This window comes from Zingiber officinale, chromosome 8A, assembly GCF_018446385.1.
Source record: "Zingiber officinale cultivar Zhangliang chromosome 8A, Zo_v1.1, whole genome shotgun sequence".
NCBI classification, from domain to species: Eukaryota; Viridiplantae; Streptophyta; class Magnoliopsida; order Zingiberales; family Zingiberaceae; genus Zingiber; species Zingiber officinale.
The window spans coordinates 130,904,993-130,929,294 of record NC_056000.1 but is presented as its reverse complement, the minus strand read 5'-3'; the positions used below and the strand labels follow the sequence as shown (position 1 = coordinate 130,929,294).

At 34.2% G+C, this 24,302-nt stretch overlaps 1 protein-coding gene across 6 annotated transcripts; it reads left to right on the top strand.

Annotated features, from left to right (window-relative positions):
- Positions 1-5,048: 5,048 nt before the first annotated feature.
- On the top strand, positions 5,049-10,837 carry LOC122010257 (spermine synthase-like). 6 transcript variants are annotated; one of them, XM_042566738.1, is made up of 12 exons: positions 5,049-5,200; positions 5,308-5,498; positions 5,726-5,770; positions 6,284-6,360; positions 6,463-6,585; positions 7,100-7,204; positions 7,279-7,351; positions 7,542-7,613; positions 8,882-9,074; positions 9,340-9,466; positions 10,395-10,469; positions 10,596-10,837. In XM_042566738.1, exons 2-12 carry the CDS (start codon positions 5,339-5,341, stop codon positions 10,602-10,604), a joined length of 1,059 nt encoding a protein of 352 aa, XP_042422672.1. In that variant the 5' UTR covers positions 5,049-5,200; positions 5,308-5,338; the 3' UTR covers positions 10,605-10,837. The 6 variants fall into 6 exon arrangements, with proteins under 6 accessions (XP_042422672.1, XP_042422671.1, XP_042422668.1 ...); XM_042566737.1 differs by having other exon boundaries at positions 5,303-5,498; XM_042566734.1 differs by having other exon boundaries at positions 6,284-6,585.
- The last annotated feature ends 13,465 nt before the right edge of the window (positions 10,838-24,302 follow it).

Sequence of the window (24,302 nt, the reverse complement as noted above, 5' to 3'; positions counted from 1 at the left end):
AATATTAACTTTCCTTAAAAGGCTTTGTCTAGTCGGTGGTGGTTGCTCCCATACCCAAGAAGGCCAAGTGCCTTGCCATGTAGTACTGGAAGCCAATTTTGGAAACTAATATTTAATTGAATTTATAACCTAGGTAATTTGGATCAAACGTGTTAAGTCCCGCAGGAGATCCAAATCTAAACCTAAAAGAATATATAAGTTAAACTTGGAATCAAACGTGTTAAGTTCCGCAGGAGATACAAATTTAACTTAAAAGAACACATGGTAGCTAGGAAAGGTTCAGATCACGTATAAAATTTTTGTACAGTGGAGCCATTGGGTTTTCCGAGTAGCAACCAACACAGCCGTCACCCACTTTTGCCATCCATGTTGGCCACATTTGTAATAGTATCTTCCAGGATTCTTGGTTGATCTAGAAATGCACACAAATATTCTTCGCCCGCAGTCCCTACATGGTAGATGTTCAAATCTTATATTGTCGATGCTGCTATAACTTGAGGATGTCATGGAATAACAACCTAATAATCAAATTTCCTTCACTTAGATTAAAAATAAATAAATTTAACAAAAAAAACTCTCAATAAAGAGAAGAAATATTTTCATTAACATCAATTTTAAATGCAATGTCAGCATGTGAAAACAAAAGAAAGAGTAGTTCATTCTGCTATGTGAATCTGTCAAACTAAAACAGGCTCATGAAGCCAACAGAACTATCATATCGAAAACTAAGACCCAACTTAAATATCCAATTGCGAGGTATTTTATTACTGCAATTGTTCACAAGCAACAAACTGCAAGGTTTTTCAACCTCTCATTCTATATTATTCCCATTGGTTGAATGGCAAGTTGGGATAACATCCTTATTAAGGATAATACAGTTTAAATCAAAACTGAGCTCATGGTCCTTGACACGAAATTCTAGAGTACTTACATGTTAAAAAATATTTAATCATGGAAACAACATTTCTATTTGCAGGCCAAGCCTTACCTGCACTTGTGGATACATTCTAGTTAAACACTAGAAAGTGATCATTCAGTCTCAATATACCCTTTTAATGTCTAATTTAATCATAATATATTAAACAAGGATTTCAATTCTATATATCCTTCAGGCAATTTACCAACTATTCTTATGAGTTTCCAGAGAACATCACAGAAATGATATGGTGCTTGTCAGTGTCAAGCAAACAATAATAAATTAACCAGAACGCAATATAAAGTTTTAAATTCTTGAGCAAAAATTTCAATATCGCTTTACCTTTTCAATGCCTCCTCAGGATGTTACCTCAACAAAAAGACAATGAAGGTCAAGCTCCTTGCCTCTGATAGTTGGCACCCTGTGAAAGAAAACAAATCACAAGATTAGCTATTGGTTATGTTCGATATATAACCTATCAGTAGTATACATAAAGGAAACTATCAAGATGCTTAAGTATACACCCAATAAACGAAGATAATAGATAAATTCATGAACTACTTTAATCCAGCACCAGGTCTCCAACACAATCCTTCTCGAACGCCTGATTTCACACACCACCACAAAACTGAGTTAAGGCACGGGAGGAGGGGTCGCATTAAAGCACAGGAGGAGGAGGATGTTGAGGAGTAGAGTTAGGGCACAGGAGGAGGGGTCACGTTAAAGCACAGGAGGAGGAGGATGTTGAGGAGTATAGTTAGGGAACGGGAGGAAGAGTAGAGTTAGGGCATGATCGCTAATGGAGGAGAAAAAACTGAGGAGGAGGAGAAAAAACTGAGGAGGAGGAGGAAGAGTAGAGTTAGGGCACGATCGCTGATGGAGAAAAAACGGAGGAGGAGGAAGAGTAGAGTTAGAGCTTTTTCACTGATGGAGGAGAAAAAACAGAGGAGGAGGAGGAGGAGGACTCGTTAGGGCACGGAGGAGAGGTCGTGAAAAAACGGAGGAGGAGGAGTAGAGCCAAGTCTATGATTTTTACTCTGAGTTGGACTTGGCTACATCAGCTGCCACCTAAGTCGCGCTGCGAATTCGCTGAGAGAAGTCGCTGCATGCATCATTACTCTTTATAAAAAGTGTTGTCTATCTCTTTATAAATGGAGATTAGGATGGATTCAGGCGTGAAGATATATTTCGGTGTAAAGATAAGAGAGGACAAATCCATCCACATCTTTATCCCATTGCCATCACTGGTGTTGAGCGACATTCTGAGTTAAGGATGAAGGAAAAAATAAATTTCATTCCATCCGATTTAAAAACTAATTTATGAATGAATTTTAGAATCATAAACCGTGAAACCTAAGACTTATCTATTTTTACGTACAATAACTTACCATTTTTACGTTGGCGCCCACGCGACGCGTGGCTCCTCCCGCAGCCACGAATTCTCATTTCTCTCGCATCTACCTACTTACTGGTCGAGCCCATCAATGGATGGTGACATCGTAAAAGCTTCATCATCACGACGCTTTGATTCAACCCACGTTCCATGTTCCATCGAATAATGGACTTTCATTGTCACGACGGACTTTCTTCAATAAGATAATAAGATGTCTTATAAAGAAAAATTCTCGTCGATGCCTAGTTAATTTAGGGGTAGGTTATAAGTTGAAGATGTAATTATTTTTTACTATGATATATTATTTTATTTATTATTATTATTTTTAATTGATATTAAATATTCCATCAATTAAATTAGTAGCGTTCAATTTAGTCTCATATAAATTTTGTTATTAATTAACAGGACATCAATTTAATATTTTTAAATAAGCTCCCGAGATTATAGTGAGTACTTTTTAATTTATCCTGATGGTCGATAAAAAATTTTTATAAGATCGAATTAATCATCTCATATTTGATGTTATTCGATTTGATTAATTATCATTTTTATTATAATATTTTTAGGTCAATCATCGTCTATTTTAAAAAAATTATTTATTAATTTATCAAAACTAAAAACTATCGTAAAAAATTAAGACGGTCTATGGTATTATCTCAGGGAAATAATTAACCACTTGGTAGCAAAAAAGGTAAATAATGGACCACTTTAGAGTCACACTTTGGAGTCGTGCATTCGATAGCACATCAAAATCCAGTGATTCGTAGCATAATTGAAAAAAGCAGTGAATAGATTGGAAATGTGCGGTCACAAGAGGAGTAGGCCCATATCCGAATCTGATATCGCGACACCGATATAATATTATAACTTCATTTTATGCTCAACCTAAACAGAACAAATGTTATTTTATATTTTTAAATTAATATTAATTTTTTTAAAATAAATTAATATAAAATTTATTTTTCTAAAATTACTAATTAAAATTTTATATTCAAAATTTATTATCTTCCAACACAAATTTAATTGAATTTTTATAAGTTTTGATTTTTTTACTATTAATGACAAATCTATCAAAGTGTGATTTTTTTTTTATAGTGAATAAATTCTTTTATTTTTATACATTTTGTATATTCAGCATCTTATTTTCTAGACAATATATTTATATTCAAATAATAAAAAATTATAGATCCATAATATTTTATGGAAATTAAAATATTTAAAGTTTAAGGAAATATAATTTGATTTATGTCATTTAGTTTTCAATTTGATGATTGATACAATGATGAAGAGGGATCCACTAAAGATAGGTCAAAGTAATGAAGAACGATTAATATGCAGGTCAAAGTCAAGATAGTTAGAAGCCTAGGTCCACCGATCGGGCGTAGTTGACTGAACAGGCAAGGTCGTCGGGATGAATGAGGTCGTCCGGATGGCCGTATGTGAAAAAACATGCAGTTGGGGTTAAGAGACAACAATGAGTCCCTCTGACCACCATCCCGGTCGATCGGACATTATGGTCGGTCAGGTGAAAGACAGTCCTCTGACAACAGAAAGGTCAAGTGAAGGAAAGCAACTCTGTTCTATGCGATTGAGCTGGATGTCCTCGTCGAACGACTCTTGGTCGACCTATAAGATGACCCACCTACATATCTCCCCATACTCTTTTGGAGATTTATGCCACTGACAACAGGGGATGTTCAATAGATACATTGTATTTTAGAATCTTCTAGCATGTCATATCAAAGATTTGTGTGTTCACTTAAGAAAAGATGTCAGAGACATTTTTTTGACTACTCTTTTCTTAGGGTGCTTTGGAAAATATACACATAATTTGAGATGCGGACACAAACATTATAGTGATATTATAAAAGGGAATTTCCATTCATAGCGCGAAGGTATGCATTACTTTGCTATTCAACACGCTCATTGCTACAACTTTTTTATTATTCTCCACTGTATTGAGGGCTAACTTGAAGCTCCTTCTCAACCCCACACTAACACTGTTTGTTTTATAGGACTACATGAAATTTTCATTCAGTCAACCGTAAAATTATGTCTCTAGCCAACCATATAATTTTATTACATGCACAAATATAATAAAATCATAAATAAATATTAAATTTTCCTCTAGACAAACAATCGATCCAAATTAAAATATTTAAGAAATTATATATCAAATTTTATTACGAATCATATCAAATTAAATAGTATAATTCATAAACGGATAAGTTTAAAATCAGTGGGTTTGGTTTATTTGTATTTTTATTTTCCAAAAATTTTCATTTTCTTATTTTTTAGAAAATGATTTTTTTTGTATTTTTCATTTTCTTAGAAAATATTTTCTCTTGTTTTTTGAAAATGAACGTACATTTTAGAAAATACAAACGATAAGTGTTTTTCATTTTTTCATAAAATAAAAATAAAAAATAATATGAAAAATGCAAATCAAAAGTGACGAAGAGAATCTTCCAAATCTGATCATTTTTCAATTTGTGCAATAAAAAAAGGAAAAAAAATCATTTAATAAGGAAAGAAAAAGTGATGCTTTTGAGAGATCAAATCAGAAAACGAGGAGTTGCCTTTTTTTTAAAAAAAAAAATAAGATATATAATTAAAAAATTATAATACATAAAAGTAAAATAATCTAAAATATAAATGTGATCTTTTTATAAAAAAAAGAATATAAAAAATTTAAAATATTAAAAATCAGGGCTCTACAAAAGAAACGAATCCGATACGAGATAGCGCTGCGATTCATATATAGCGGCTCGTTGGCGAATCGTTTCGTGTCGTCGTCTCGAAGAAGCGTGTTCCAGAACCCGAGGGAAGGAGAGCGCTGTCTTTAAATCTCTTCTCCCTCAGTCGCCTAGCTCATCGGAAACCCTAGCGAGGTGCCTACCTAACCGACGGTTTCAGATTTGGGAGGAGCTTGTTGTTTTTGATGGCTTTGAATTCGTTTGTTTTATACTTATATTTTGATTCTTTTTGGTTAGATTAGACGCTGGAAACCTCGAGGAGGAACAGAGTCCATGGAGGGAGGTGGCGCAGAAAATGGCTTGGACGCTGGCAGGACGGCGAAGGAGGATCTCCCTCCTTGCTGCAGGAAGGCCAGGGCTTCAGCTCCCGAGTCCGAGGCGAAGTGCCATGACACCGTCGTGTCGGGGTGGTTCTCCAACCCACAGACCTCTGGTCGGTATCTGCTGACTTCTCTCTCGACACTATTTTAGATATGGTTTGGTTGCTACTTTATTTGTGAATGTGCTTATGCGTGTGTTATTATCGTTAGGCAAATCCCTCTTTTTAGCGGGTGCTTCTTCATGTGCCCCTTCGTGTTTGCTTTTTTCCTTGTGTTTTTTTTTACAAGCTCTGGCTGTATGGATTTGTTTTGCTAACCGCTTCTTTGGTGTCTTCTGCAGATAAAGGTAGCAAGTTTATGTACTTCAACAATCCAATGTGGCCTGGTAATTGAATTGCCTTAGCTCTGAATCAAACGTGTCGTAGTGTGGATATGTTTATGTTATTTTCATCAATGCAAACCGACATGCTGTTTGCCTTCGGGTTGACTTTGTATGATAGTTGAGGAACGTCATCTGCTTCATCATCATTTGCATCTTGAGTTGCTGGGCTTCAATTTTTTTTACCTTTTTTTTCCTGTAGTCAACCAGTGTTTTTTTTTTTTGGGGTGTATGGCGTATGTTCTCATGCTTTAGATGATCTCTTTATGGACGATCGCATTATCTGAAGTTAGTGTGATTTACAAAGTTATAACTTCTCATGCTTTTTCTGCATAGAGTACGAAGTTATTCACCTAAAGATTACTTTTTTTTTTTTCGATAATCCAGGTGTCCGAGCCCTTCGGTCTTTTCCGTTTTTCTTAAACTTTGTTTTGGACAGTTATTTAAATCTGATGGAGACATATAGACGCACCTAATGAAAGTAGTTGGCTAATGCATTATTCTAAATTTTGTATGCAGGAGAGGCTCATTCATTGAAGGTGGAAAAGATTCTTTATCAGGGAAAATCAGAATTCCAGGAGATTCTTGTTTTTGAGGTTCTGGTTATCTTTTGCTGCAAATATAAATACTATCCTTTTTTCGCTGAAATTATTTTCGTATTGTGTTTCTTAGCTAATGACTTGTTGCCTATTTTTCAGTCTTCACTATACGGAAGAGTGCTCGTCCTTGATGGCATAGTCCAATTAACTGATAGGGATGAATGCGCCTACCAAGAGATGATTGCCCACCTTCCTCTCTGTTCAATTCCTTCACCTAAAACTGTAATTCTTTTAGTGCACTGGATTTGTTTTCAAGTGCTTTATTACTTAGACATAGCCTTGTTGGTCCTGCGGTCCCCATATTTTCTCAGAAATGAAAGTCATGTGCTAGTTATATGCTCATGAAATTCACCAACTAAGTCATGATGTGCTAAACTTAGTGGTCAAGTTCCTGCAAACAAAAGACCTGTCGGATATATAAAGGATGAACTTTTTTCTGCTTTCACAATGTTTAGTTTAACCTGTAAAATATATGCCTAAGATTTCAATTGATGGATTTACCAAAATTCTTCACTTTTACTTTTGATATCTATTTCTCCCACTGAGAATCTTTATTGGAACTCTTTTATGCTCACATAATTACATTTGAAAATTCTGTCAAGCAGGTTTTTGCATGTAATCTACATAAAAAAATTTCTATCATGCACTATCATGTAATTTATACCAGAGCCTTAGCCCTTTTGGGGATGCTAATTTATTAATGTATGAGGCCTAAGCTAATATGTTTGTTATTTAGGTCTTGGTCATCGGAGGTGGTGATGGTGGTGTTTTGCGGGAAATTGCTCGACACAGTTCCGTTGAGCACATTGATATATGTGAGATTGACAAGTTGGTGATAGATGTATGTAAATTATACTACGAGGGCAATGACATGGCTTTATTCTGTTCCTTGATTGATGTCTTTTATCACTTCAGGTTTGCAAACAGTTTTTTCCTGATCTATCTGTGGGCTTTGAGGATCCTCGAGTTCGATTGCATGTTGATGATGGTAAGTAAAAGAGTCAGCTATTTCTGATGTTTTAAGTGGCCATCCATTTACTAAAAGAATTAGTTTCTCCTTTTTTATGTTCTACTACTGCATTTAAGATTCAATTCTATGGGAATTGTGTTCTGTAGGCATTATTTTCCAGGTATTATTATTATTTTTTTAATAGAAAATTATTACTTTTTGCATGCAGCTGTTAAATTTTTGCGAGATGCTCCTGAAGGGATGTATGATGCTATCATTGTTGATTCTTCTGATCCAATAGGTATGTAATGTCCCTGTTTCTTGTCAAAGTTCAGTGAAGGGATGTATGTAGATGGCCCCAATAGTTGGGATTCATGGCTTGGTATTCTTGTGAATTATGCATGGGGCTGCATTTTGAGTTCCCTTATGCGACAAGGTATTTTTTTTTGGTCTTTGATCAAGTTTGTTAGGGCACAAACAATCGTTAAAACTAAATCATTTTATCATATTAACAATATCTTTGGCTGAAAGTATATTTTTGCTAAAAATTATACAAAGAGGAAGTCCACTATTCTTGAGACCTGAAATTTCTTCATTTACTTAGCATTGGCTAATTTAAACTGTTTGATAAATTGTCAAGAAGTATAGTGGTAGAGAAAACAACATTTTGTGGCGATGTATCATAGCATGTTTTGTTCTCATCAGAATGCATCATTTAGAGATTGTTTTTTTCTCTTTCCTAACAAATCTGAATCACTATAGCTGGATGGGGATATTTAGATGTCAAAACATTAACATGCACACAGTGGTCCGTAAATTTTTGTCCATTTTATTGTTCAGCAAGTTGTCTTCTTGAAAATCTTAGTTACTTTTGAGTTTCTGAAGGCGATCTTTAGCTAAAGGATAATTGCATCTTTTGGTTTCTTAAAAATTGGGTTGCTTCCTGGAATATCAAATTAATGACCTGTTAGATTAGTTGCAATCGACTTAGATATGATTTGGTTTAGTAATGTGTTGTGCATCGAACCTTTGTCATTCTTGCTATATCAAAAGCATGTCTCGAAGACAGTCCACAGAAGCCTGTTCTTACAAGCAATCACTTGTGACACACTGTAGGATGTTTAGTTTTATCTGATTAATTTACCAGTTTTTCCCACCTAAAATTGGACATTTTGTTTTAATAATGTAAAGTTGCTGAAGACATTGTAATTTATATATAAGTTAAAAGCTCACTTTACCAAGACAATTGGTGTAATAACTTTGATTTTTTATGCATGTTGTTTTGCCATGTTAAACTCTTAGTAAAATAGAACTCACTAGTGGCATCCTTTATATTTCTCTGCAAATTGATCCTGGTGATGATTCGATGAAACTTGTAGTTGCATGGTGCCCATATGATACTGAGCTGTGCGCTCTTTCATGACTTTACTATAAATTTTCCCTAGTGAATGCATTAGTACTGCTTCCAATACTGGAAGTATTTGTTGTTTATCAAATAAGACTATTAGATAGATTGCTTCTAATCTTTATTCTACCTATTGCCTAGACCTAAATATTTGGGGTTTACAGGACCTGCTCGAGAACTAGTTGAAAAACCATTCTTTGAGACTATTGCAAGAGCCTTGAAGCCTGGCGGTGTTCTTTGTAACCAAGCAGAAAGTATGTGGCTGCACACTCATCTCATTCAGGAAATGCTCTCAATTTGCCGTGAAACTTTCAATTCTGTCCATTATGCTTGGGCAAGTGTTCCAACATACCCTAGGTAACATTATTTAATCCGTAAATAAACATTTTCCATTCCATCCTATTTTAACTTTTAAGAAACATTTTATCTAGCTATATAGAGTTAGTTTGTTAGTTTTTTGAATATTGTCAATCAACAAAATGCGAAGAGTTGAGATTTTCAAGTATAAAAGATCCATAAATGTTAATGAGTATTTGTTTTTTATGAATGAATATTTTACGTTATTTTAGATGCTTGAACTTTTTGTCCGAGGATCCTTACAATGATCAAAATCAAAATGCAGTGGCGTAATTGGATTTTTGTTGTGTTCAACAAATGGCTCACCTGTGAATTTCTTGAACCCTATCAACCCAATTGAAAAACAGGAATCTCTTGGATGCAAGAGGGAACTTAAATTCTACAACACAGAGGTACCATTATTGTTTATTCTGTTTTTTTTTTTGTTTTTGGTATATAATTGACTCTTATCTAAGTTGTGATATTTGTTCTAAGAATGGCATCATAGGCCGTAAACAAACAAAAGCTTAGCCAAGCTTTCGGGTTCAAATTTGTTTGATAAGATAATTGAGCCAAGCCAAGCTTAGCCTAAAATAAACCAAGCCATTGAAATGATTGTTCAAGCTTGATTTGATTTATTTTTTGTGAGCTTGACCTTGGTTCGTTTAGATGTTATTGAACTTTTAATTTAAGCTTATTTGATTGGTTAAAACTTTTGTTTGATTGATTGATTATTGAACATAATAATTCAAACTTGGATATTTATTTTAAAAGTTTATTTTGTTTATTTAGTATATTAATAAGAGTTTTATTAATGAACATGATTTATGAACATTGTTTACGAACGTTATTCATTAACAATGTTCATGAACTTTAACGAGTTGGCGTGACCGAGCATAACCTCCCCCATGTCTTGGCCATTTGCACTAATGACTAGTAGCCAACCGTGATTTACCTCCTCCGTGTTGGCGAACGAATCGCCTTTTGCCACATGAACTTTAACGAGTTGGACATATATGTGTTCAAATCTATTTATTTAGTTTAACGAGTTGTTCAAATTTGTTTATTTAATTGATCCTATATGTAATGAACAAATATAAATAAGCTCTTATCAAGTCACACATCAATCTTATTCATGAACGTTCGATACATCCCGTGGCTTTGGATTAACAACCTATTTTTATTCAGTTTGAAAAATTATTCCAAGTCTGTAATTTACAAACAGGGTTATCTTTGCATAATTTATAGATGAGCTTTGTGTTCCTTGTTTGCTAATGTTTTTTTTCTTTTTTTTTTAATAATTATGAAATCAGTTAATTTTTGCTCTTCGTGAATGTGCAGATACACAAGGCTGCATTTGCGTTGCCATCATTTGCAAAAAGGGAGTTGAGCGCCTTTCTGAGCACACAAGCACCGGTAAAAAATCTTATAATTATTATCTGCTCGATTTTTAAGTCTGTCTTCTTTAGTTTGTAGGCTGTCCAGTTATAAAATGAAAAATACTTTATCGACTTGTAATCTAGCTTTCCTTGCCTCATGTAGTTTAATTAAGGCCGAGGATGTTGAAGATGCGCCACGGAGGAAGCACAGACGCTTAAAAGCTCTCTTTGTAATGAATATTAATCTGAATAAGTGTTTGCCGTGATAGAATTGCTTATATGAAAGGCTTTTGTGGGAGCAATAGTTGGTTAATTTTTACAAATTTGTGAGAACTTCTTTGATGCTTGATGGGTAGGGGGTGTAATTGTGCTGAGTTAATTAATTAAACTTTGTTTAAAACCTAATTACATGTAACTTAAACTTAGAGCCTAATCATGACTCCTACTTTTTTTTTTTTTAGATATCTAAGAGAAACTTAGATGGTAGTTGTTCCAGACACATGATTAAGGATTTTATCAAATTCATCGAACTAAAATATAAAAGTTGAGAAACAGTCGTCTTTGAAAATAATGACAAATTTAAGGTAATTAGAATAAGTAACATTAAACTTGAGTTTGATTTCTTTATTCACAAATTATTATTTATTGAAAATTTTAAATTTAATTTGTTTAGTATTAGTCAATTGTGTGATCCTAACATAAAATTAAAATGATTTAGGTTAATAATATTTACATAATTAATTTAGCCAACTCCTCATTTAAATATCAGTTGACACAAAAGAGAAAATCTGGCTGTGACATAAAATATTGTCCCATGTTCACTTTAGGAATATTACAAGATTAAATAACTTAGTTAGAGGTTTATCAAAATTACCTAACCTTGAATTAACTATTTGTAATGCTTGTTAACAAGGAAAACAAACCAAATCAACTTACAAACTGACTAATCAAATTCAAACAAATTTTATGCTAGAATTACTACATCTAGATTTATTTGACTCACATGGAGTTAAGTCAATTAATGACAGTTTATATTGCTTAATAATAATTGATGATTATTAAATAGATTTATTTGACTCACATGGAATTAAGTCAATTAATGACAGTTTATAGTGCTTAGTAATAATTGATGATTATTAAAAATTTACCTGGGCAAATTTTTAAGAAATAAAGATGAAACATTTAATATATTTAGTAATTTTTGTAAACAAACTGAAAATAAAAAATAATTAAAAATTAAAAGAATTAGGAGCAATAATGGTGGAGAATTTAAAAACCATAAGTTTACAAAATTTTGTTTAGAAAATGACTATCACCGAGAATTTTCATGTCCTAAAACACCTCAATAAAATGGAGTAGTTGAAAAAAAAACAAGACCCTACAAGAAGTCACTAGAACAATGCTCAATAAATATTAACTACCCAAATACCTTTGGACTGAAGTTGTGAGTACAACTTGCTATGCCCAAAACAGAACAACAATTCACAAAATACTTATTAGGAAAATTTAAATCAAAAATTAAAAATGGAATCTTTATAGGATACTCACTAAATAGTAGAGTCTACTGAGTTTACAACAAAAGTACCCTAAGAATTGAGAAAACCACAAATGTAAAATTTGATGAAACCTCTAATCCTAAAGAACTTGACCAAAGTCAAACTGTAACGCCCGAAAATTCTCAAAATTATTTTAGGAATATTCTATGATTTTTATGGAATTTTAGAATATTTTTATGGAATTTTTGGAATAGCGGAAGTAGCAAAAATAAATAGAAAACAAAAATAGCCTAAGCAGGAATTGAACCCGAAACCTATGTGTCCTATGCCTTATGGTGAACCATGGTAACCAAGTGAACCCAGCAGGACCGTGCTGAAAGGAAAGGGAAACAATTTTATTTAAGTTGGAGTTGGGCCGGAATTATCACTTAATATAAATAGGAAATAATTAAGTGAAGAGTTATTTTCTTGGATCGTAGCTTTTCTCCACCCCAACCTAATTCCGCCGCCCACTTCTCCTCTCCTCCTTTCGGCGCCAACCACAAGGAAGGCTAGGGCTCCGCCCAAGGGCACTTTCCGGCGACGACTTCGACATGAGGACGCTCCCCTCCACGAGAGGAACGCGAAGACGCGAGAAGATCGTCGAAAGGATCATCTCCTCCGGAAATCTGGAGATTAGAATCGTAAGAAACTTCGAATAGGAGGTAAGAAACCACTCACCTGTAGTATAAGTAGCTTTTCGTACGATAGAATGCTTTTAATTTAGCCATATGTAGAATTTTCGACGCATAGTGGGTATTTAACCCTCCTCGCAGATTTAGGGATCTAGTTGAGCACCTCTAGATGGGCCAGACACGTTTTCTCCTTTCAGTTGGAGATTCTAGACGATGTCGGGTGCCTAGAGGTGATCTCCCTAATAGAGGGGAGAGTTGGAGCACACTAAGTGTTCGATAAAATGCTTAGCTCAGTAAAGTGCTACAGTAAGCATTTTTAATAGCTCAGTAAATGCAATAGAAGCATTTAAAATAGCTTAGTTAGTCTTGCTACAGCATATATGGGACTACGGTCCAATGGGTGGGCACCCATAGTCGCCTCTAGGTTCAGATAACCTAGTAAAAGCAAGATAAATTAGTTAGCTATGATCCAGTATTTTACTTTCAGTAGGGGCACTGTACAGGATTAGATATCCATTGGGCTGGGCTCCCATAGTCGGTCCCTAAACCTTGCTAAATTCGGGATTTGCAACCCCGGGTCTAGTTAAGGATGCGCGCATAGCATGTACAGTTGTCGGGCCCATTAGCAGTATGATTATGTATTTTGATCTATTATGGTAATAGCTTTCCAAACTCACAATCAATTATATGATTATGTTTTGAAATCAGTTTAGTTCAGCTTTAGTTAACTCAGTTATGTTTCAGTTTAGTTCTTTCTTGTTGATACTTCAGTTATTGCCATGAGCAGCTCTTGGTTTTTATGTCTTGTATGATAGTATGCCATGCCTAGCACTCTCCATCATGTTTTCAATCAGCATCTTTCAAAGCATGAACTTATCGCATGCATGTTTTTGTGAGTAGATGGTTTCTTACTAAGCGAAAGCTTATAGATACTTTCTTTTCCTTATACTGCAGATAAAGGTAAAGGGAAGATGGACTAGCGGAGGCTGGAGGGCAATGCTACGAAGATGTGTGTGGGCAGGAACTTGGAATAGAGATCTTGGGGAACCTTAGCAAGCTTTGTTTCAAACATTAGAACTTTTCAGTGTTTTTTTTTAGCATTTTGCACTTTAGTATGTTAATCGCTATGAATTAGTTAGCCATGCACTTTATTATGCTTAGAACACCTCTTTTATGTTGTTAGAATGTTAGTTGTTGTCGTTAGAGTGTTTCTTAGTCATTTTAGCACTTGTAATGTGATTGAGGCACGAAACAGTGCTGAAATCAGAGCTTAACTGCAAAATCAGAAACCCCAATCGATCGGTGGATCGATTGGGGGTTCCCAATCGATCAGCTGATCGATTGGACAATCTGTTCCGCGCACAGTAGATCGATCCAGCCATTTCCGTCGCGAACAGAGAGCTCTGGGATCGATCAATGGATCGATTGACCAGCCTGGATCGATCAGCCGATCGATCCAAATTATTGCCCGAGCACAGTAGCGCGCTGGATTGATCACTGGATCGATCCGACGTTCCAATCGATCGGTGGATCGATTGGGGGGTCTGATATCAGCGGGAAAATGTCTAAGTTCAGTTCCTTGACCATGAGGAAGGTAAAACATGTCATGAATAGTTAGTTTACCAAGAGATGTTAGTAGTTGAGTAAAATTTTAATTAGCACAGCTTCAGCATCTAGTTTTAGTGATGGTCAGGGAATAGTTTAGCACAACATAATGTGATGATCGGCCTTACAGCTTAGTTAGTAGAAGGCGGGTCGTTACACAAACTCAATTTGAACCAATAGACTTTGTCAAATCTAGCTCTGATCTAGGGGAAGATAGTGAAACCCTAAATCAAATAAGAGAACAAGAAAATGAACTAACTCGCACAGAAGAAAATCAACAAACACAAATTGAGTCTAGAATAATAAGTTAGCCCAAACCATACAGTTGACCAAATAATATGTGACCCAGATCTAAGGGTTCAAACTAGACCAACCTTTAGAAACTTAAGTCAAATTACTTTAATTTTTAAGATTGAACCCAAAACTATAGTAGAATCTTTACTTGACTCAGACTGGATCATAGCCATGCAGAAAGAATTGGCCCAAATTGAAAGAAACAAAGTCTAGGACTTAGTACTATTACCCAAAGACAAAAAGTGTATAGAAATAAATTGTATCTTTAGAAACAAATTAAATGAAAAAGGAAAAATCATTAGAAACAAAGTTAGATTAGTAGCTAAAGGATTTAGTTAAATAGAGAGACTTGACTATGATGAAAACTATGACCCAGTAGCTAGACTTGAGTTATTAGAATACTACTAAGTTATGCAGCTCATAAAGGATTTAAACTTTTCCAAATGAATGTTAAATCTATTTTTTTAAATGGGCTCATCAAAGAAGAAGTGTATATAAGTCAACCACCTGGGTTCGAGTGTTTAGATTATCCTGACTATGTGTTTTGACTAAAGAAAATATTGTATGATCTTAAACAAGCATCTAGGGCCTGGTATGAAAGGTTAACCTCTTAGCTAATTTCAAAAGAATTCAACCAAAGTCGAGTTGATCCAACACTTTTTGTGAAAACTCTTAAACAAGATATTTTTATAGCCCAAGTATATGTAGATGATATAATTTTTGGATCAACAAATTCAGAATTTTTATAAAAATTTATCACCTTAATGGAATAAGAATTTGAAATGAGCTTAATAGGAAAATTAACCTATTTCTTAAGTTTATAAATTAAACATATAAATGACGAAAATTATGTTTACCAATAAAAATATATAAAATAATTACTTAAAAAATTCAAAATAGAAAATACTAAAGAAATAAAAATACTAATGACAGCTAACATAACTTTAGATAGTGATTAAAATAGAAAATTAGTAGATTTAAAATATTATAGAAGTGCATAGGTAGTTTACTATACTTAACTGCAAGCCGACCTAATAATTTATTTACAATTTGCATGTATGCCAAATATCAAACATGTGCTAAGAAATTCCACCTAACTAATGTAAAAAACATCTTTAGATATTTAAAAGGTACACCCATAGGAATTTAGTACCCTAAAATACCTAGTTTTGAACTTATAGGTTATTTTTCTCAGATTATGTCAGTTGTAAGCTAAATCAAAAAAGTACAAGTGGTGAATGCCAATTCCTTGGACTATTACTTGTCAGTTGATTTAGTAAAAAATAATATTGTGTTGCTTGATCTACTACTGAAGTATAATATATAGCAATGGGTGAGTGTGTAACCCAATTATTATGGATGATGCACACTTTAAAAGACTTCAATCTAAATCATAAAAATGTAAAAATATTTATTGATAACATCAGCTTAATTAACTTAATCAAAAATCAGGTGTATCATTCAAAAACTAAACACATTAAAATTAGATATCACTTTATCAGCAATCATGTTGCTAAAAGAAACATTGAACTCAACTACGTTGAGTCCAAATTAAATCTAGCTGACATCTTCACCAAATCGCTTCCTAAATCAGAATGTAGCAATTTACGTCGATATTTAGAAATGTGTACGATAGATTAGAACTTAATTTTTTTACTTCATTTTTACTAGCAAGCAATTTTTAACTTTTAGGCTACTCCTATATTTACTTTAAAATTCCTATTTTTCTAGTTTTTCAAAATCTGTTATGGACTTAGCCTATGTTTTCCCTTAAACAATATGATCCTATAGTTTTTAGGCAGACAACATCTCATAAGCACACTATGATTATCTTCCTTGTATATTTAAAAATATAGAATGACGTGAGATGTATAGGATTTTGTCTGGACTTCAGATGCTTATGTCAGTACATCATTATAAGTCTAAGTGTTAAATACCAACATATATTGATCAAGTTAGGTAATCTTTCTAACTGAATAACTAACTGGATAAATCTACTTAACTTGACTAACCAAATGAATGCTACTATCTTCTGGTAGTGAGTTAGTCACTAAAGTTAAATATTTAAGGACCAATTTTTATATGTTTATTTTTAAAATAATGTTAGGTTAAAGAAGAGGACCTATTTTGAAAGCTGATTAAAAATTACTTTGAATTTTTTTATGTTTTTACCAATTTTTAAAAATATTTGAATACTTTTGAAAACCGTTTCCTTGAAAAATCATTGCTTTAAAAATTATTTATTTTGAAAAATATTTTGAAAAATGTTTTAAAAATTATTTTCCAAGCATTTATGAATATTACTTAGAACTTTTTAAATTGGTTGAAAATTTGCTTTGAAAATACTTTGACAACTACCTCGAAAAATAAATTTGAAAATACCCAAAAAAGTGTTTTACAAATTGTTTTAAAAATTGCTTTGAAAAATCTATTTTAAATACTTGCAAAATATTTTTGAAAATACTTGAAATGTTTTTTTAAATGTGTTGACAAAACTCCTTCAAAACTTGATTTGAAAATCACTTTGAAAATCTATTTTTAAAATACTTGCAAAATATTGTGAAAAATGATTGAAAATTTATTTTGAAAAATACTTTATATTTGAAAAGTGCTTGCAATTTTTTTTTGAAAAGTTTATATTTACAAAATAATTGTCTTTAAACTTTTTAAAATTTTTGGCCAACTATTTTTGAAAACCTTTATAAATAATTTTGAAATTAATTTTTGTAAACAATAAGATTTAGCAAATATATTTTGGAATATTCTTTTGAAATCATTTTAACCCTCTCTCTAAAATAGACCTGAATAGCTTTAGTGTTTTACAGAGTTTACTTAGTTTATTTACATGTTTTATACTTTTGGTGGAACTTATTTGCATATCCGTTTTTACTGAATGTGAAAGGGGGAGGGTAATGGTTTAAGTAAGAAAAGTAAGAATTTTTATGAAGATTTTAAAGCCTAAAATGATCAAGAGAATAAACAAAAAGTTAAACTAATAGTATTCTCTTAAATCATAATCATATTTTTTTTGTAAATTTTTTTCTAACTTTAACCTAGGTTGTCATTAAATCAAAAAGAGAGAGATTGTTGGTGCAATTGGCACCAATGATGGAACTTATGATGATCGACAAATGTATTAAAGTTAGATGTTGTGTTATTTAACTTTGTTACTAAATGTGTAGGACTTGAAGGGTCTGGAGGACCTGACACCAGGCTAAAATCCAGTTAGATCTATTGGCTGATAGTTGGTTGGAAGTCCAGATAGGTCAAGGAGTGACCCGATATCTGGTTGGAAGTCTGGCTGAGTTCGTAGGACCTGATAGCTGGCGGAAGTCCAGTTGGGTCTGCGAACCTGACAACTAGTAGGAAGACCTGGTGGGTCAAAGGAGAGGCAAGCGATTATGCATGGTAAGTGAGGTAAATCATTGAAGGACAGTGATCCAGTGAGGGTGAGTCCCAATTAGGGACTTTAGGTGCTAGTCTAACTTAAATTCATTTTGTAAGTCTAAGCTGAGACTAAGACTAGGACATAATCTAAATAATAATGTTTATGCTTGTGCTAACTCTATTTTGTAGGTTCTATTATCTTTCTGTGCACTAATATGCCTCTACCGGAGTTAGAAAAGTAAAAGAAGTCTCGGATATTATTCACCCGAGGCACCTCAGATTGGTGTGGGAGCACATCGAAGCAGCTGGTCGAAGCCTCTGCGCTGGAAGCATGGAGGCCCCTCAATGTAAGGAGGCGCCTCAGTGTTGGAGGTGCGAAGGCACCTCAGGGGGAAGAAGGTACCTCCCCATGCATATAAGAATTACAATCGTGAAGGATAGAGTCTCAGAGAATTAAGGTGCCTCCAGTGGGAAGGAGGCACCTCCGTGCGGATAAGAGGTGCAGTTTTCATTGAAGATCAGATCAACTGGAGGCACCTCCAAGGGAAGGAGGAGCCTCAAATCATCTATAAAAGAAGGTCACAAGCAACCCTAAATAGAGATCTCTACTATGAGCTACTACAATCAATCTGTGACATCGACTATGTTGTACTGTTGTTGTGCTACTGCTCCGTGACATCCGACGGCTATTGACAGAGCAACACCAACACATGAGCTCGATCAAGTTCATGCCTTCTAAGTGTTGGTAACAAACTATTTTTATTGTGCATTCCCTTCATATACTTGCAAAAATAAAAGTATAGGATTGTTACAATTTTCTTAATTCTTGTACTCGATTCCTTTTTTCAGCAGTTCCGAAAAAGGCTCTTTAGTGGATTGCCTAGTGATACAATCTGAGGGATCGTGGGCCTTGGAGCAAGAGTCGCCAAAGGCTCTGAACCAAGTAACAGACCGAGTCTTGTGTTTTTCACTTATATTTAGTTTTTTTGCTGCACTTTTCTTTAAGTTAAAAAAATACTTTATTTTTAAAATACACATGATTTACCTCCCTCCCCCTCTCACGTGCGCATCAATCCAACATTATCCAATTCAATGATATTACAACCGAACTCATAGTTTTGGTTCAGAATCAAATATAAAAATGTCAACAAAAGAATGGATTTGAATAAAAAAAATGTTAATTGGTCAAACACTCCAAGTCATGCAAACCACAAAAGTAGAAAAAGTAAGGGAAATAAGCAAAGGAAGCAAAAAAATCTAGCTTGGAGAACGAAGATAAGAGATTGTCGATGTTGGGCTAGTGGGGATTTGATTTGGAGATCAAGGATTGGATTGTTGCTGCCAGACTGCTAGTCTCTCAGGAGAGTAAAGGCAAGCAATGGTGACGATGAGGCGACAAAGGTTTGGGGAGACGATGAGGCTATGAGACGACAAAGCTGACGATATTAGGGCTGGGTCGGTATAGTATACGGATACCAAATTTCCATATCGTATACCATACGAAAAATTTAGTATAAAAAATTTATATCAATACCATACTGAAAATTCTGTATACTATATTTTTGGTATGGTATGAGTTTCATACCGAAAATTTTGGTATACCAAAATTTTGTATGTTGTGTTGTAGCAGGAAAAACTATGTCATAGTAGTTACTGGTTAGTACCTGCTACAATAGAGAAAATTATGTTGTAGCAGCTATTGATTAGTAGCTACTACAATGTATTTGCTAAGTGAACTTTGAGAGGATATAACTTTTAACTCAGATTGAATCATGAGGCACACAATATATTAAACCAAAACTTGTTTAGAGATCTTCTATTTGATATATTGTGCATTACATGGTGCATTCAGAATCAAAAGTTATGACCTCTCAAAATTTACTCGATAAACGCATTGTAGTAGCTACTAGTTAGTAGCTTCTATAATATAATTTTCTCTATTGTAGCAGCTACTATTTAGTAGCTACTACAACAACATAGGAAAAACTATGTTGTAGCAACTACTAACTAGTAGCTACTACAAAAGAGAAAATGTGTTGTAGCAGCTATTGGTTAGTAGTTGTTACAATATATTTTCTAAATAAACTTTGAGAGTATTGGATCGTGAGAGGAGGGGGTTAATCAAGTTCATCGAGAATCATGAGTTAAACGTGTTGGATCGTGAATTCGATAGAGGGGGGGAGGGGGTGAATATCGATTAAAAACAATTATCGATGTATAGAGTAGGCAGCGGAATAAGCGAAAAACAAAACAACGCTAACACAAAATCAATTTACTTGGTTAGAAGCCTATGTCGACTCCTACTCCAAGGCCCGCACTCGTCGAGTGCTTTCGTTGGGCAATCCACTAGCAATTCGTAAAATATTACAAGTTTAAGTACAAATGCTTTTAAAGAAATAGTACCGATAATAATTAGAAACAGAAAACAGTAGCACTTTGTCAGAGTAGCCTCGCGGCGTCGCAGGAGTATAGCAGAGCACGTGATCGAAGATCTTGTTGTTGTTCCTTTGCTTCAGCCTTCACCCTCCATATATAGGAGGTTTGGGGCGCCCGGATCCCTTCAGGGCGCCCTGAATGTGATGGAACCGAACCAGTCAGCAAGCTCCACGTGGCGAGGCGCGCGACAATAGGGATAAAACTTGCCTCCGGCCGGGCGTTTGGACCCTTGTTTTCCAGCAATCTCCTTCCTGCAAGAAAACGTTAGTTCGAGGTAAGTATAAATTATATCTTGCAAAACAGAATGTTAGCACAATTTATAGATAAGCAGAATAGTAATTAGATTCCGTCTCCTTGAGATCAGAATCTAGTCACGATCTCGACTTAGATATCCGAAATAGATCTAAGTCGGATCGACGCCTAATGTTCCCTTCCTGGGAACGCGTCCTCATAGTCACTCTCCTCCAGTGACTTACCTTCACTTACCTGCCAAACGTTCGGTCAGCCCGTCGACCCGTCTAGACTTTGTGTCAGCTACCTGGTCAGCCCGTCGACCTAGCTGAACTTCCCTGCAACACTGAGTTAGCACAATAGATAAAACAATATTAACAGAATTCAAGTATAACCTAGGGTTACCTCCTAGGGTTGTCTAGCTTCGCTCATTAGGACTTCCATTATCTAACTTCACTTACCAGGACTTCCTCCACCTAGCTTCACTCACTAGGGTCTGGCTTCACTCACCAGGACTTCCTCCACCTAGCTTCACTCACTACACTCACTAGGGCCCGACTTCACTCACCGGGACTTCCACCACCTAGCTTCACTCACTAGGGCCCGGCTTCACTCACCGGGACTTACACTTTACCTAACCTTTGGTTAGGACTTACCTTTCCTAGTCATCCAGTCCTGACTAGACTTTTCTCTCTCAAATATCAAGTCCTGTTTCGGTCAACCCTTGGTCATATTGTCAAACATCGAAACCCTAGAGGTTGATTGCACCAACAATCTTCCCCTTTTTGATGTTTGACAATTTTCTTAAGTTAGGCTTGGGTCTTTTAAGGGTTAATTCTCAAGATTTGAGAAATTCAAAAATTTTTGAGAGAGGTTAGGAATGTTTTAACTTTTCTAACTTAAGATATCACTCTCCCCCTTTGGCACACATCAAAAGATATGCACTTAAGGTTAGTTTCTATTAGGTTTCGTACCAATAATGTGCGAAAAAAAAACTTTCTAAAGTGTTTGTAAAAGCACCTTTCAACGTATATATTAAAATGATCGAGAAAAAAAAATTCTAAGTAAATATCAAAGAAAACTTAAGTAAAGTGATCCTGTCCGAATGCTGAATCGACGGACGCTGGGCATGTGGCACTCTCCGAGATGACGACGTGGGTCTCTTACCGGCCGTACGGATCTCCGGCGAACCTGCAAGGAAGTCGGGCCGGGAGGAGATTCCCGGCGATGACCCTCCGACGCTCAAGTCAGGCAAGAGGGAATGCAAAAGTGGCTTCGAATACGAGAGAATGCGTACCTCCGGTGAAGAATGAGGACCCTTATATAGAGCCAGGAAGAGGCTTATGCACACATACCGAGGCGAATACGTGTCCTCTTACCATACCTCAGCATGGGCTTGTCAGAGGAGCTTGCCTGACACCATACTGCTACAGTCCGAGCACCTCTCTGATGGGACAGTGGAACCCTCTGTCGTAAGATCCTGTGTATGGCCTGGTCGTTGAACATACCTGCTGTCAGAAGATGTTCCCTTGTCCTTTTGTCTCTTCTTACCCCATGCCGAGCGTCCGGCCGGTCGGCAGTCCCCTCACGTCCATCCGGTCGTAGGTGTTGGTCCGCTCGGGATACTCCCGGTTGTGTGCTCTGCTGACTGTTCACAGTATTGCTGCTTTCTACCTCAGCCGAGTGGGCTACCCGATCGGTCAGGCGACCCTATTCCCCATGAGCGTCGGAGACCCGACTCCCTCGTCGGGTTGTCATTGATTTTGCTTAGACCCCGTTCGGCCAACCGACCCCCCTTCTCCTGTCGGCCGTTTGACCTTTTGACTTCCACGTGGCATTGACTCCCCTCAAAAGGGGTCCCTCGTCCTTACCGCCGGATCATAAAGCAAATTTTTAACTTAAGACTTTTTTTTAATTTAAAATTTCTAAGTAACTTTTAAACAAAATTTCTAAGAGACAAAAGTGAGTTTTCACAATTAATAACTTTTGAAAGTTTAAGTTTTTTTTTAAAAAAAAAAAAATATTTTGCAATGTGTTTTCACAAAAAAAAATTGTAAAGTAAAGAGAGATTTTGTAAAAGATTATGAAAGTAATTTTTCAAACTTAGTTTCATAGATTTGCAAAAGTAATTTTTAAAAATTACTTTTAGTCTTTCAATCAGGGCTCCTCCTTAACTCGACACATTCTTAGAACTTCTTGTTAACCATAAGTAAAACTTCTTATGTGTCAAGGGGGTTGATTTAAATTAAAAGAACACAAAGTTTGAAGGTGAGTTTTCAAACCATTTTAAAAAATTTGAAAGTGATTGTACACTAAAACCTTTTAAGAAGATCTTGTCAACTTAAGTTTTAAAATGTTTACTAAGTAACAAACTAATTTTTAAATTAGTAGATTAATTAATAAGATTAAGAATTAAGTAAATTAAATAAGTTGTTAATTTCAAGTTATTAAATTATATTTAAGTAACATAGACTTAGAATTAATTTTAATTTTAATTTAACTTTAAGTTTGAGTTTAGTTTAAGTTTAACTTAATTAAACTTTAATTTTAAAGTTTAATTTTAATTTTAATTTTAATTTAACTAAGGTTGTGTTTGGTAGGGTGTAATATGCCTTGTAATGTAATCCAGATTACATTACAAAGTTGATTATTTTGTTTGGTTTCATTTTTAACTTGTAATATAATGTAATCTGGATTACAAAATGTAATAAAGTTTTGTAATCTGGATTACAAAAGAAACACATTGTAATCCGATTACATTACGAGGTCACCTTTTAACAAAAATTTGAATGTCAAATATACCCTTAGTTTGTCGCGGCCCATCTTCGACCGACAACCACCGGCGGCGGTTGGCGGCCAACAACCGCCGGCGGCCGACGACCAGCGACCGGCGGCCGGTGACCAATTTTCAAATGATTTTTAAACGAATTTTCAAAATAATTTTTAACCAATTTTTAAAATGATATTTAAAAGAATTATTAAAATGATTTATAAAAAGATTTTTAGAATTTTTTAAAAGAATTTTTAAAAAGATTTTTAAAGTATTTTTACAATGAATTTTTAAAGAGTTTTTAAAATGAATTTTTAAATAATTTTTAAAATGAATTTCAAAAGAGTTTTTAAAATTAATTTTTAAAGAGTTTTTAAATTGAATTTTTAAAGAGTTTTTAAAATGAAAATTTTAAAGTGTTTTTAAAATGAATTCTTAAAGAGTTTTTAAAATGAATTTTAAAATAATTTTTAAACTAAATTTTGAAAGAGTTTTTAAAATAAAATTTTTAAAGAGTTTTTAAAATGAAATTTTTAAAGAGTTTTTAAAATGAATTTTTATATAAATTTTAAAATGATTTTTTATATAAATTTTAAAATGAATTTTTAAAGAGTTTTTAAAATGAAAATTTCAAAGAGTTTTTTAAATGAATTTTTAAAGAGTTTTTAAAATGAATTTTAAAATAATTTTTAAAATGAATTTTAAAAGAGTTTTTAAAATGGATTTTTAAAGAGTTTTTTAAATGAAATTTTTAATGTGTTTTTAAAATGAATTTTTTTTTATAGAGTCTTTAAAATTAATTTCTAAAGAGTTTTTAAAATAAATTTTTTAAAGAGTTTTTAAAATGAAATTTTTAATGAGTTTTTAAAATTAATTTTTAAAGAGTTATACCCACTTATACCCACCTTCTTACCCATCCTAATGGGGTCGGCCAAGATAGATTGAAGCCCAAGCTAGGGCCGACCAAGATCAAAGGA